The sequence below is a fragment of the Temnothorax longispinosus genome, chromosome 6, assembly GCF_030848805.1.
Source record: "Temnothorax longispinosus isolate EJ_2023e chromosome 6, Tlon_JGU_v1, whole genome shotgun sequence".
In the NCBI taxonomy this organism is placed as follows: domain Eukaryota; kingdom Metazoa; phylum Arthropoda; class Insecta; order Hymenoptera; family Formicidae; genus Temnothorax; species Temnothorax longispinosus.
This window is the reverse complement of record NC_092363.1, coordinates 11,557,422-11,571,031: the sequence shown is the minus strand read 5'-3', so window position 1 is coordinate 11,571,031 and position 13,610 is coordinate 11,557,422. Positions and strand designations below refer to the sequence as shown.

Sequence of the window (13,610 nt, the reverse complement as noted above, 5' to 3'; positions counted from 1 at the left end):
ACCACGGATTTATAGATGCCTCTACAGACTTTTAATTACATTGAAGCGAAGTTCACCCCACCCTGGCCTGCTTATAGGGCAAACAAGGTTTATCATTGTACGAATCGGATTTTCAACTTTCCACGCGAACCGAGGTCCACCCCTGCCTGCAAAGGAGGGGCGGTAGCCTCTTTTAATTTAAAATTACATTTGTTCATAACTTTTAAATAAATAATGACCACCGATTAAGTAAGGAAAAGTTACTCAGGATCACGTCTGTGACAACATGTGTCAAGGTCGTTGAAATCGGTGAGATTGCCCTCTTTCTGTATAATTACTGATGAATGCTTTTTCATAAGTTTTTTACTCTTTCCTTTTCTAGCAAAAATATACTTCATATCTGATTCAGTTGTTTTCTTTTTTTTATATATAAATAAGATATGTTTCGCAAATTATCCAAATTACTTAAATAATTCAAATGCTGTTTTGACTTTTTGAAGTGGAACCAATTTAATTTATCTGATTATCAAGATATCAAAATATTCAAAACCACTATATAAAACAGCCACATAGTAAATTGAAGCAAAGAATCAAGAATTTTAATTAATGTAAGTTATAAATACATATTTTGTTTCATATGTATTTTTATTATTTTACAGCATTTTTTGATACTTCATGGCCAGAGATGAACCAAAATCTACCAAAGACGACAGGTAGTATAGAAAAAGCACCTTGTGGGTGCATACCGGATTGCTCCCTGTACTATTACCCCATTGAAAGTTCTTTTGGAACTCTCGATACTACTGTTTACTATACTGGTGGCAGTTTCTCAAAGAACCCTCGGTAAAGAAAATAATTTATTCGCATATATAAAGCATTAAATTAAACATCTTTTTTGAAATATGCATATTTTCTTACTAATTTTAAAAGAATTTTTATTTGACAAGATTAGATTTAATTTTATTATTAATCTCATGCAGTTTTTTACATTAACATCTAAAAATATATATATAAGTATAATAGAAAGCAAACATGCTATCCAGTTTCAGTATAATAAATAGAATTGCATTTGTATTAAGCTTCTTTCTTTATAAGTCTCTTTACATTTTCTACAATTAATATATGTATATGTAGATCGGCTCAAAGGAGAAAGAAAGGCTTGGTGCAAATGTAGTTTAACTTTATTACACCTGAATATTACTTTTGTTCTTGATTAAAATTAAATAAATGGTAAATATACCGAATAGGGGAGCTCGCCCTGATGACCTTGACCTTGACATATGTTGTCAAGGTCATGATCCTGAACAACATTTCAAAGGTTTTTTGTTATTTGTTAAAAAGTTATTAACAAAAAAAGTTTGAAAAATATAGCAGTTATTTTGAGTGTTGAAAGGCATATTAAGGGGTTAAACCACTGTAGAGCTAAAAAAAAATAGAGCACGAAAAAAATAGCACAAAATATGCCTATTTTTTTCGTGCTCTACAGTGGTTTAACCCTTTAAGGGAAATAATTTGTTGATATGTGTGTATAGACAGTACACATGTAGGCGGAGGAGAGGCTATCGCCCCTGCCACGCAAGCAGGGGTGGGTGGGAGGTGGATGTTGGTTCGCGTGAAAAGTTGAAAACCTCAACCGTACAATGATAGACCTTGTTTCGCCCTGAATGCAAGGGTGGAGTAGAGTAGGGTGAACTTCGTTTTGCGTGAAGAGTGCAATGCTGTTCATCTACGTAAACCGAGGTCCGGGGCGGCAGCCCCTTTTCCGCTTATATATGTACTTCTATCCCGTTAAAGTAGAGCATACTACGTATTTGATTGTTTGTGAAATTTTGTAAACACTCTGAACACTCTTGGTATACATATATGAAAGGCATTACTACTGTTTGTAACTATTTATTCGTACAAGTATTCAGTCCCCAGAATAATCTTACTCAGTAAATATCACAACGCAACATAATGCATTTATATGATTGACTTTTTAACTCGCTTTAACAAAAAGATGGTTCAATATATTAACAATTCACTACTTTAAATGACTTTCCTTCGTTCATACATGTACTATTTTTACATACATAGTCGTTTATGCCTTTCAATACTCAAAGTAACTGCTAAATTTTTCAAACTTTTTTTGTTAATAACTTTTTAACAAATAACGAGCGACGGCTAAAACCTTTAGAATGTCGTTCAGGGTCATGACCTTGACAACATATGTAAAGGTCAAGGTCATCGGGGCGGACTTCTCTATTCGGTATATTTACCAAATAAATAAAATTAACGAAAAGTTTTTTAGAATAAGATATTTCTTGAAGTAAAGAATTCTTTTATTCTCAAAATCATCAAGAGACCAAGAATTTTCTTTCAGGATTATAGCACACAAAAATATAAGTAAATCGATTAATCGTAACTAATAAGGAAATCCTGTGAAGTGACAAATCCTGATTTTAATGAAACTTTACATAGATATAGTGTTACGTCAAAACCTCAGGATTCGGGTAATTATTACTGGGAAGCGAAAGAAAGGCTAATCAGAAGGAGGGGGTATGGAAAAAATACAAACAGATACTTACTCTGTTACTCTCGCAGGTACACGCACTGAGGCGCGTGTCGCGAGTTGAATGCACTTTTCAATGACTCCAGATAGATCAACGTCTCGTAGGGACGCTAGAACTCCTTCCGTAAGCGGTGTGATTGTCGCACAGTGAGTCGAGTCGCGGAAAACACGGCCAAAATTCTATAATTTTATTTAAAATTAATAAAAAATTCCAAAATTTCGACATATTTTTTAAGCATTGTTCTAATTAATTATGATAATTTAATTATTCAACTTATTTTCCTTTTAACGATGCACCTCGTAAATGCATCAATTCCCGACGAATACCGGGCGGATGCCGCCCGACCGAACTCCAGTCGGGCGAAGACAGGGCGCGGTGCGCCCACATCTTCTTTAATTTCGTCAAAAAGATCGTGTGCACGAGTAATTAGCGACTCGCAGCACTGATATTCCTCTCGGAGCTCCGACAAGTGCCGACGGGAACCGATCTCCGTCGAGCGCGAGAGCGAGGCCGGGAACCGTAATTCCGCGCCGCTCCGCTATCAGCCCCGCGCTCGTCTCGCCCGGAGATCGGCTATCCTCCCCCCCCTTCCGATCTATCGCTCCGAAGGAGTATAAAATACCGATTCCTTGACCGCGCTCCGCCACCGGCCATATATATCTGGCCCCTTAATATGCAAGACCGTTTTACTAAGTGGATCGAGCTATGACGAGCCATCGCACCGATCGTACAACACATAACCAAAGCAATTATCCTCCAGTACGGATGTCCTGACGAAATTTGATCCGATAATGGCACAATTAAAATCAAAGCAGCTCGCCAAACTCCTAAACGACTGCGGAATCCGCCACCGATTTACACCGGCATACGCGTCTCACTGCAATCCAGTGGAACAAATGAATCGCGTGGTTAAAACAATGATCGTGCAATACGCGAAGAAACATAAGACGTGGGACGAGCATTTGCCAGAACTTCAATTCGCCTACAATACCGCAACGCACGACCCGATCGGCTATACTTTCGCGTTCCTGATTCACGGCCGCGAATTACGGCCCGCGCTTCGGGGAAAATGCGCCGCACGGAAACACAACCCCGCCGCCGACCGTCCACCGTCGATTAAACAAAGCATACGAGCTTGTGAAATTACAGTTGGCTCGCGCGTTCCAGCACCAGGAAAGGCATTACAACCTTCGCCGCCGAGACAGGAGGCCGCAAATCGGGGAGTGGGTGTGGAAGCGGGATCGCTCGCTGTTCAACAAAGAAGCGGCATTCAACAAAAAACTCGCCCCAAAAGGAGAATGTTAAAGAAGTCCGATTTTTAGCCCCCCTGCGGAACTTTAGTTGACCGTAAGAAAATTGTTGTTTGGGACCCACATGAACAAGAAAACAGTCTTACATCCCAGAATGCGGGGAACATTGATTTTACATCGAATTACCTTGTGAAAATCAAATATTCGGATACCACGCTAATTCATGAATCGGATGCATTGCAAAGATTTTTTAATTATAACTGGTATTAAAAGGTTTTTGAAGTCTCTGATCACGAATCTATTATCCAAATTGCAAAATGTAGAAATGGCGAATCAAATTGGCGTTCTTGACATGTAGTTTTGTATATAGGCCCTGGCAAAATGAGGAGTTTCATGAACGTTTGACGTTTACGTGAGCGTTTGCGGAAGTTCGTTGAGAGTTTGGAAACGATCAGTAAAGATTTCATAGAGCGGAAATTGGCACACTGCAGCGTTTGAAAGGCGTTTGTACATAGCATTTTTGAGAGTTTGCACAGCGTTAACATGACGTATGACGTTTGCTGAGAGTTCTTTAAAACATTTATAGATCCTCTGTTAAACATTTAATAGGCGTTTACTTTTATCATTAAAAACTGTATGCAGCCTCTATTGAGCGTTTAACGAGCGTTTACCCTTGTCGTTAGAAGAATAATTTTTATTAATATGATAATGAGGTTTCGAAACCGAATCTACTTTTCGCCTCACAGGGGGTCTGCTTGTATACGCGGCTGGATATATTTTAAATGCGAGAAAGATGCGCCGCCTAGCGGCGTTGTTGGAAGAGTAACGTTTGCTGAACGGAGGGAAAACGCTCGTGTTACAGCGTCGAGAAAAGCGTTTCTTAGGCGTTTTTAAGCCGTTTGTGTAAACGCCCTCTATAATTCGCCGCATTGAAAAAGTGTTTGCTGAACGGAGGGAAAACGTTTGTGTTACGGCGTTGGGAAAAACATTTGCTAAACGTTTGAAAAGTCTAACAGCAAACTCTTTGCACGAAAGTATTACTTATTTTATAGAAAAAAAGTGAATTACTTGATTTTATTACGGCAATGCAAACATTTTGGATCGGTCATTTTAAATCCGCCATGTTAGGTTTTTTCACTTAATTAATGGATTCGTAATCAGCATGTCTGAAAAAGCTCGCTCAGACTCATTTTGATAAAATATTTGAATGACGTAATCCTACGTACTTTTGATACCAATTATAATAAAAAAAATCTTTGCAATGGATCCGATTCATAAAAAATTTTAGCGTGGTATCAAAATATGTAGTTTTCACAAGAAAATTTGATGTAAAATCAATGTTCTCCGCGTTTCTGGGATATAAAACTGTTTTTTTATATTCATGTGGATCCCAAACAATTTTTTACGGTCAACTAAAGTTTCGCAGGGGGCCTACAATCGGACTTTCTTACCATTCTCCTTTATGTTGTCATGGTTTTATTCGATTATTCTGGCGTTATAATATTTGTGATTCAATTAGATTGTTAATTTTATTTATATTACTAGGAGATTGTTTAACGTTTTAATACGTTAACTTAAGGAGGTTCGATCATTACTTATTGTGAGTCAAAAATGCGATTGAAATAAATGTCATTACAGCGATCCCGAATTATATGCAATATTAGTATAATGAATTGTAGATGCTACTTACGTGCTATACTCTTCGTCAATTATTAGTGTATAGAATATTAACAAACATATACTGGGGTATGAGAGCGTCAACGACTCGGGAATCGCTAAAATCGCTTATTCTACGCTGGGACCTAAACTTTGTGACGATAAAGCCTTCAATCCACATGGAAAAGTCTGATTTTTAAAGTCTTTACACAATCCTTGATGTTTCATCTATCAAATGCTAGTTTTTCAATTAAGGCTCTTCGAGATGGATTTCGAGTACAAGAAAACTTATTGTCACAAAGTGACCGGTTCTAACCTATAATGTTGGCTAAATAACCAATTCCCGAGTCGTTGACGCTCTCATACCTCAGTATATGTTTGTTAATATTCTACACACTAATAATTGACGAAGAATATAGCACGTAAGTAGCATCTACAATTCATTATACTAATATTGCATATAATTCGAAATCGCTGTAATGACATTTATTTCAATCGCATTTTTGACTCACAAGTATATATAATGATCGAACCTCCTTAAACACGTTATCATATTTTTTGATATTTATTTTCTTCTTTCATAGTAATCCATTCCGAAGAAGACTAAGTACAGTCGAAACGTTAACCGTGTGTATTGTTTGTTTAATAAATTGTTTCTATTTTAATCCAATATCTCTCTTTTAGCGCTCGTGATTTGGCCGTTTGAACATGCATAGCTAAGATTATCAATTTAACAAGAGTAAAAAAACACTATAAAGTTTATAGTATAAACTACAATTTTTTCTCGATAATTAATACTTAATTCTTATTGTGCATTTAAATATTAAATTTAAATACTATGCTATGCTAAAGATAATGTTTTTAATGTAGGACTTTTTTTCTGATAAAAAAGCGTATTGGCCAAAAACGGGAATTTCTATTTATACATTATACTTACAAATTTTAATTTTTATGTTTATTAATATTTATTTAATCATATTGGCAATTTTTATATATTTATAAATTTTAAATATATATATGTATGTATATATATATATATGTATATGTGGCAGCCGTCGTCAACCATCCTGGAAGTCAAGGAGAGTTTGATTCACGATACGACGCGTTGACAGGTTAAAACGATCGATACATTCTGTCAAGCCAGTTACTCCGGCTTGTTTGAGAGGACTCGCGTCTCCTAGCAACCAAGTTTCGCAAAAAATCTCCCATAGATAAATGACAAACTCGTATTTAAAATGCAACCACGATGTAAATATAAAGGCGACCGAATTTACGGAAATTCGGCGACTCGGCGAATTGACCTTTTGATACACATAAAGGATCAAATACGCCTCGCCTTTTTTAAACTAAAATTCCTCCTCATCTCGACGAGGAAGAAATTACCAAGAGGCGCAAGATTCGCTCTCTTCCTCTTGACCAGATCTTCGCGGTCAAGAGGAAAAAGGGTGTGCCAGCCGCAGCCCCAGGCGTTAGCTGTCCAGCTATCGGCGCAGGAAGCCTGATTGTCCGGCCAGTGAAGGCAAGAGAGACAGACTGCCCAGCCAGTGAAGGCAGGAGAGACAGATTGTCCGGCCAACGAAATCATAGTCAGAAATAAAAAAATAATGAAAATTTATAAAAAATTTTTAATAAAAATTTAACAAAGTTTGTGAGTTTTATTTCACAAGATAATCATTTTTCAGCATTTTACTTATAAACTGGCCGCTATGTTGGTTTCGACATATTAAAATTAAACATTCTTGTTGACGAGCAGCAACTGAAAAATACCGTAACACTCAAATTAATAATAATTAGTACGAGTCTGTATGATTTGAATATCGACGTCATTATTTTTTAGCATTTTTCGAATATACAGCCGCCATATTGGGTTTCGTCATACGACGTCCCAATTGTTAATTTATGATCAACATCTCAAAATGTATCATGATATAAATTTTCATGGAAATTGAACGCAGTTTGTAATTTTTAAAGAACGAAATAGTTATTTTTTAGCATTTCACGGATAATTTGGCCGCCATATTGGTTTTGGACAAACTAAAAATTCATTTTTTTCCATGGATTCAATGCTAACTACTAAATAAACCCATTAACACATATTTCTATGACAGTCGAAACTGTTTTATAACTTCCAAGTAACGATTTCATCTGTCGTACCTCGTTACCCGCAGACTTCGGCCACCATATTGGGGTCCGCCATGTTGATTTTTCAAAAGGCCACAGCTCAAATAAAACTACATATGTATAGCTATAAAATGAGCCCCAAATGAATTTTCCAGGTAACCCCAATTTTTGGACAGGGTGGTGTCTGATTTGACAGAGAATGCCCTATATATATATGTATATATATTGTTTATTATTCTCGATAACAATTGGCAACCAGTGTATGAGAACCGATTTGACGACGTTTCGACCCTCAGGATTGGGTCCTTATCAAGCAATCTGAATGACAAACAATTCGGAGTAACAATAATTTGATCAACCAGATTATGTGGATAAACTCCATTATGTGACACATACAGGTCGTCGCTCCACGATGGTGACTTGCTCTGAAATCCTTTTGTGCTCGTTAATGAAATCCTTCTGTGCTCGATAGCACCCCTTCATGGCGGTCACACTCTCAAGATAGAATGTATTCTGAATCATCATCGACTTATTATATGTAAAAAACCTTTTCCTCTTTTTTAATTTAATACGCTTTTGTACTTCGTTTATCAATTTTGTTTTTTCCAGCAATTAACTTATGATTATTTCTGTTAAATTTTCGTAAACACCAGATGCGTAAGTCGGGACAAAGATTTGATTTATTAGGTATCGCTTTTTATATCTTTGAAAATTTATTTTATCTTGTTGACCAAATTATTGTTACACCGAATTGTTTGTTATTCAGATTGCTTGATAAGGACCCAGTCCTGAGGATCAAAACGTTGTAAAGTCATTTTTCATACACCGATTGCCAATTGTTGTCGAGAATAATAAGCATTTTCTGTTTAATCATTATTGACGGAACAAACAATTATTTCTATTTATTAACATAAACATTTTTTTAAAACATTATTTTTTTAATGCAATAATTAAATTATTTATATTAAACCAAATAATTTCATTTCATTTCAATGGTACAACAGTCCGAGTCGGACTTTGGCCTCCCCCAAAGTCATGTGCTTGTGGTACGCACGCAGGTTGTACACAAGCACATGGGACCTACAGTTTAACGCCGAATCCGAACGGCAAACTAGAGGGGGTTTCGAGGCAAGGGATACTCCTGACGGGCTATCATTCCGTCGAGGAGGAGAGACAAGCGATACAATTTATTTATTTTGGTTCTACCAGGACCTGAGATCTTTAGCAGACCAGTGCGCTGTCTGCTACGCCAAGCTTGCTCTCTAAACCAATTAATAATTTTTAAAATAAGTAATTTACCTTCAACTAATTATTCATTATTTAAAAAATTAGTAATTATTTTCCACTAGTTATTAATTTTCAAATAAGTAATAATTTATTTTTTACAAACTATTAATTATTTTAGTAATAAAGAATTTATTTCTACTAATTATCAATTTGCAAAAGAAAATAATTCATTTTTGCCTAAGTACTAATTTTCACGTAACTAGAAATTTTCTGACAAATTACTAATTTTTTTAATAATGCGTAATTCACTTTTACCTAAATATTATTAATTTTTACAAGAGGAACAAAGGGAAATAAGAACGAAGTAGAAAAAGAAATTAAAGAAATTCTAAAGGTGGTAGAAATAGAGACGAAAGTATGCTGTAAAAAGGTCATTGAAGATGGCGGAGAGGGAGGTGTAAAAATGACAGTAATAGGACTACAGGAACTGGAACAGAAAAGAAGGGTCATGATGGAGAGAAGAAGATTAAGAGAAAAAGGGATAAGAATAGATGATGACCTGACATGGAAGGAGGGGAAGATGAGATGGAATTTAGAAGACATTGCAAGACAGGAGAAAGGAAATGGTAATTAAGAGAGTAAGGGTAGGATATGGATAAATCCAAATAGGAGGAAAATGGTGGAAATGGGAGGAGAATGAAGATATTGCGAGACAACGAAGGGAGAGTGTGGAAGAAGGGGGGAAGAATAAGAGAAGCAGAGAATGGAGGTAATCCAGAAGAGGAAGACGAAGGGAATAATGAAGGTAAAAAAGAGGATGAAGAAGAGAACATAGGAAGAAGGGGCAGAGATGAGGATAAGGAATATGGAGAGAGAGAGAGGAAAAGAAAGACAAGAAGGAGGAGGAGATTTGGAAGGTGGCATTCTGGAACGTGGCGGGTATAACAAACAAGGATAAAGAGTTCTGAGAAGAGATAAAAGAACGGGACGTAGTGATAATGATGGAGACGGATAATGATGGTTGGATGAGAGGGGATGGGAAAAAGTGAAAGAGAAGATCCCAAGCGAATACAGATGGAGAGTGCAGATAGCGACCAGGAAGAACAAAAAAGGAAGGACGAGTGGAGGCATGTTATTAGGAATACGGAAAGGAATAGAAGAGGTAAATAAAGAAAGAAGGTTGGAGGAAGAAGAAGGAAAAAGCGAATGTAAGATAAGAATAGGATAGGAAATTTGGAGAATAATAGAAATATATATAAATAATGATATAGACAGGAAACTAGAAGGCTTGAAAGATTGGACGGAAGAGGGGGAAAAGGGGGTAAGGACTATAATAGGTGGAGACTTTAATGCTAGAACGGGTGAGGAAGGAGGATGGGAAGAAGAAGACGAGGAAAGAATGGGAGGAGGAGGGAGAAGAGCAAAAGACAAGAATAAATAGGGACGGTAGAAGGTTATTGGAATATATAGAGGAAAGAGGATGGATGATACTAAATAGAGGCGTGAAAAAAGATAAGGAAGGCGAATTTACATACACAGGAGGGAAAGGCGAGACAGTTATAGATTATGTTATAGGGGAGGAGGAGGTTAGAGAAAAAGTGGGAAGACTGGAAGTAGGAGAAAGAGTAGACTCAGACCATCATCTATTAATAGTATGGGTGAGAGGTAAGCTTAAGAGAAAGCAGAGAAGGAGAGAGGGAGAAAGAATAAGAAGAAGAAGAAGAATATGTAGCGAGGAGGGAAAAACACAATCAAAGAGAGGTTAGGGAAGATAGAAAGAAGAAAATGGGAACTACAAGAAGAGGTAGAAGTAAGAATGTCGAGGATAAGAAAAGTAATAGAGGAAAATGAAAATGAGAATGGGAGGATGACTAACAAGAACAGAAGAGGCTGGTGAGGTGAAGAATGCAGAGAGAGAAACAGAGAAATAAGGAGAGAAAATGGAGGAGAGGAAAAGGAGAGGTGAAAAGGTATGAGGTAAAAAGGTAAAAAGGTAGAGAAGGGAGGAGGGAGTACAGGGAAATGTGCGAAAGAAAGAAGAAAGAGGAGAAAGAAAGGATGATAAGAAAAATAGGGGAAGCGAGAACGGAAGGAAAGGTAGGAGATTGATAGGTAGAGTAAGAAAGAGAAGGAAGAGGATAAACGAAGAGATAAAGCTGGAAGAGTGGAAGAAATACTTCATGAAATTAATGGGTGAGGTGGAGAGTAGGGTAGTGAAAGGAGAAGGGGGAAGGGACAGGCAAGAAGAGGAAGAGATAGAACTGAAGAAGGTAAGAAACGTAATAGAGAAATTGAAAACAGGAAAAGCAATAGGCAATGATAGGATACCGAACGAGGCATGAAAATTTGGAGGAGAAGAAATTGTGAAATGGATATGAAAAATATATAAACAGGTCTGGAGGGGGGAAGGTTGGCCGGAACAATGGAAGGGGAGATAATTCCAATAATAAAAAAAGGAGATGGGCGAGAGGTGAAGGACTATAGAGGAATAACAATTGTATGTCTTCTAATGTCTTCGATGTACAAGATCTACACGACGATATTAGCAGAAAAAATAAGGAAGAAACGAAAGAGGTAGAAACGAAGAATTTAATTCCCGATAATCAAGCAAGATTTAGAAAAGGAATCGGGACGATGGACCAAATATACGCACTTAACTACTTGGTAAATAGACAACTGGGAAAGGAAAAATGACAGTTTTATACATAGATTTGAAAGCGGCATTCGACTCAGTGGACAAAGAAATATTAATTAGGGCGATGAGAGAAAGAGGAGTAAGACAGGGACTAGTAGATAGGGTAGAGGAGGTCTTGAAAGAAACGAAGAGTAGGGTAAGAATGGGAAGAGAGAGTGGAGGAACATTCTGGATAGCGAAGGGTGTGAGACAAGGGTGCCCGTTAAGCCCGATACTCTTCAATCTATTAATTGCGGATTTGGAAGACTATATAAAGAAGGGAGGATGGGGAGGTGTGAAACTGAGAGGGGAGAAGATATACACATTAATGTATGCGGATGATGTAGCGTTGATGGCGGAGGAGGAACAGGACATGAGATCGATGATAAGCAGGCTAAAGGGATACCTGGACAGGAAGGGATTAACATTGAGCATAGAGAAAACAAAGATAATGAGATTCAGAAAGGGTGGAGGAAGGAAGAAAAAGTATGATTAGAGATGGAAAGGAAAGAAATTAGAAGAAGTTAAGGAATTCAAATACCTTGGATACACATTGAAGGAAAATAAGGGACAAGAGGCGCACATTAGAGAGAGAAGAAGGAAAGCGGCGAGAGTAATGAGGGAAGTTTGGGGGATAGGAAAAAATATGTGGAAAAAGGATTGGAAAAGAAGGATCTGGTTATACGACACTTTGATATGGACAGTGATGGGATACGGGGCGGAAATATGGAGATGGAAGGAAAGGAAGGAAGTAGAAGGTATACAGGAGAGATATCTCAGATGGATATTTGATCTAAATTAGAGGACACCAGGATATATAGTGAGAGATGAAGTGGAGAGAGAGAAGATGAGAGGCAGAGCAAGTAAGAGAGCATGAAAATTTGAAAAGAAGCTAGAAAAAGGCAAAGGAGAGGGAATAGCAAGGAAATGTCTGGAAGAAATAAAAGAAAGATGGAAGAAGGTGAAGATAATAGGAAGGTGGGAGCAAGAAAGAAAAAGTTACTTAGAAGGGTTGGGGGTGAGAGTTGAAAAGGAGGAAGATTTGGAAGATAAAATTTTAAAGAACAGAGAGAAATTGAAACAAAAACAAGAAAGGATAGAAAAGATCATGGGCTCGAAATACAACTGATGATATAAGATTATAAGGAAGGACGGGATTCCGGAATACTTAGAGAAGGGCTGGGAGGAAGCAAGGTGGAATAGGATTGCAAGATTTAGACTTGGTAATGAAGTTAGAGAAGGACTATACTGGGAAAAAGAGGAGAAAAGAAGATGTAGGAGATATATAAGATGTATAAGATATGCGAGAGGGAAGCGGAAACATGGGAACACATATGGGAAGGGTGCACGAGATGGGGGATTTTGAATGGAGAGGTGTGGCAGGAAGTGGTGGGGAGGTTGCTGAGAGAAAAAGAAGAGGGAGATAAATGGATGAAAGCGATAGAGGAAACAAGACAGGGTGGAGGGAAGGGAAGGGAGGAGGTGTGAGAGAACGGTATGAATGAAAAGGAAGAATGGCAAAGGAAACGGAAGTCCAATAGGGGGAAAACGGATTGGGTTTTTAAAGATAAGGTATTAGATATAAAAGCGAAGATAAGCGAATATAAGCGTATAAGCGAATAAGCGAGCAAGCGAGTAAGCGAATAATGCGAAAATAAAGGTAAGGACAGGGCGTGCGAGGCGTGTATGTGTGTACAGGCGGAAACTAAGAATAACCAAAAGAATTGTAAGATTGAATTGTAAGTTTGTACAGGGTTGGGTACGTTCCTATAAAACGCACTTTTAGACCCTTTTAGGGTAATAAAGTATCCTATCTAATCTAAATCTATTAATTTTTACATAATTAATAAAAGATGATGTTGAGAAGAGTATATTTAATTTTTGTTTTTGAGTTATCGACATAGATGCACTCCCAAGTTATGTTCAAGCATAATTGTTTTCAGTATTAATTTGTATTTCCTTTTGAGTGAAACAAATGTCAGCAGGATTAAGGATAGTCTGTTTTGTTTATGTTGGCCAGTCTGTAATCAAAGAATAGGGACAATGTAAGATCGAAGATTGGACTGTTACCACTTCCGCCGATCTCTCCTGTCTTCGTTTCCGTTTTCAAACGTGCGGTCGAATAAAGCAGAGTAAACGAATCGGTCTCTT

At 37.3% G+C, this 13,610-nt stretch overlaps 1 protein-coding gene across 3 annotated transcripts in view; it reads left to right on the top strand.

Moving 5' to 3' along the window:
• LOC139814922 (sodium channel protein Nach) overlaps positions 1–13,610 on the top strand; it is a 364,065-nt gene that overhangs the window by 302,315 nt on the left and 48,140 nt on the right. For all 3 annotated transcript variants that reach the window (XM_071781444.1, XM_071781445.1, XM_071781446.1), the window contains one exon: positions 639–822. In XM_071781444.1, the coding sequence (XP_071637545.1) occupies positions 639–822 (184 nt within the window). The remainder of the gene's footprint in view (positions 1–638; positions 823–13,610) is intronic.